Below are 1,073 nucleotides of genomic sequence, written 5' to 3'. Positions count from 1 at the left end.
TACGCAATTGGAAGTGCTCAAAAATAAAACGATAAGATTTGATAATCCTCACATTTCGAAAAGGAGAGGAGGAAGAAAAATTGCTCACAGGAGGTTTTCGCTTCAGGTATTGATTTAAATACCACCCTGATGATGATGATAATAATGAAGATAATAATAATTCGTTTTTTTTATTTCTTTTTGCTAACCGTAGAAAAAGGGAAGCAGAGAAAAGGTCAGTCAATAAAATTTTTTTTTTTTTTTTTGTAGTCCAGACGTTTCGATAATTATGGTTTTCTTTTAGACGTTAAAACAACAAGCAAATAGAATGTCATCGAAACAAACGGATGTTGAAGTTACGGAAGCGGAAGCATCGCGAACTCCAGAAGATTCCGTTTGTTCGAACGAAGGTCCGAGTATTGTTATTAACGACGGGCCGAGCGATGCGACTCCACGTAAAAATCAAAAATAAAGAAAAAAATTTCGCGCGGGGTGGGGGGAGGAAAGGGGAGGCGGGAAGGAAGAGAAAGGGAAAGGGAGGAAACGTAACCGGAAATCGAACGTCATAAATTTTTTGATTTCATTTTGCGTTCGTTTCTACCATACGTAAAAGCAAAAAAAAAAAAAAATTTTTTCCCGTTCGTTTCGTCAGTGTAAATAATAATAATAATAATAATAATAATAAGAATAATAATAATAATAATAATAATAATGATGATGATGATGATGATGATGATGATGATGATTATGATGGTGATTTTCCAAATTAAAAAAATTTTCTTCCTTCCTTTTTTGCTTTTCCGCTCGAATTTTTCTGCGAAAAACTCTCTTTTTTTAAAAAAAAAATTACTTTTTAAAAAGAGGCAAGCCGGGGGGAGGGGGGAGGGACAGTTACAAATGAATAAACTTTTAAGTTGGTAGCCATGGTTTTTTTTACTGATGATTTATTTTAATATTTTTTAACACTGCAATTAAAAAGAAAATCCTCGTCTATCCAATTAAATCACGATTCGAATCCACATCATTATTATTATTATTATTATTATCGAAACCTTTCGTAAGGTTTGTTTAGGCGCCATTTTCTCCCTTCTTTT

The 1,073-nt window shown here is 32.9% G+C and overlaps 1 protein-coding gene across 1 annotated transcript; it reads left to right on the top strand.

The window, feature by feature from the left end:
• Positions 1-283: 283 nt before the first annotated feature.
• Phum_PHUM622780 (uncharacterized protein) lies at positions 284-451 on the top strand (the record flags this gene model as incomplete). Its single annotated transcript, XM_002433250.1, has 1 exon — positions 284-451. A coding segment is annotated over one exon (168 nt), but the record flags the coding sequence as incomplete, so codon positions are not given.
• Positions 452-1,073: the final 622 nt, after the last annotated feature.

This window comes from Pediculus humanus, genomic scaffold (genome assembly GCF_000006295.1).
Source record: "Pediculus humanus corporis 1103172109138 genomic scaffold, whole genome shotgun sequence".
NCBI lineage: Eukaryota > Metazoa > Arthropoda > Insecta > Psocodea > Pediculidae > Pediculus > Pediculus humanus.
Note: the sequence above shows the minus strand (reverse complement) of the source record. Positions and strands in the feature narration are given on the sequence as shown.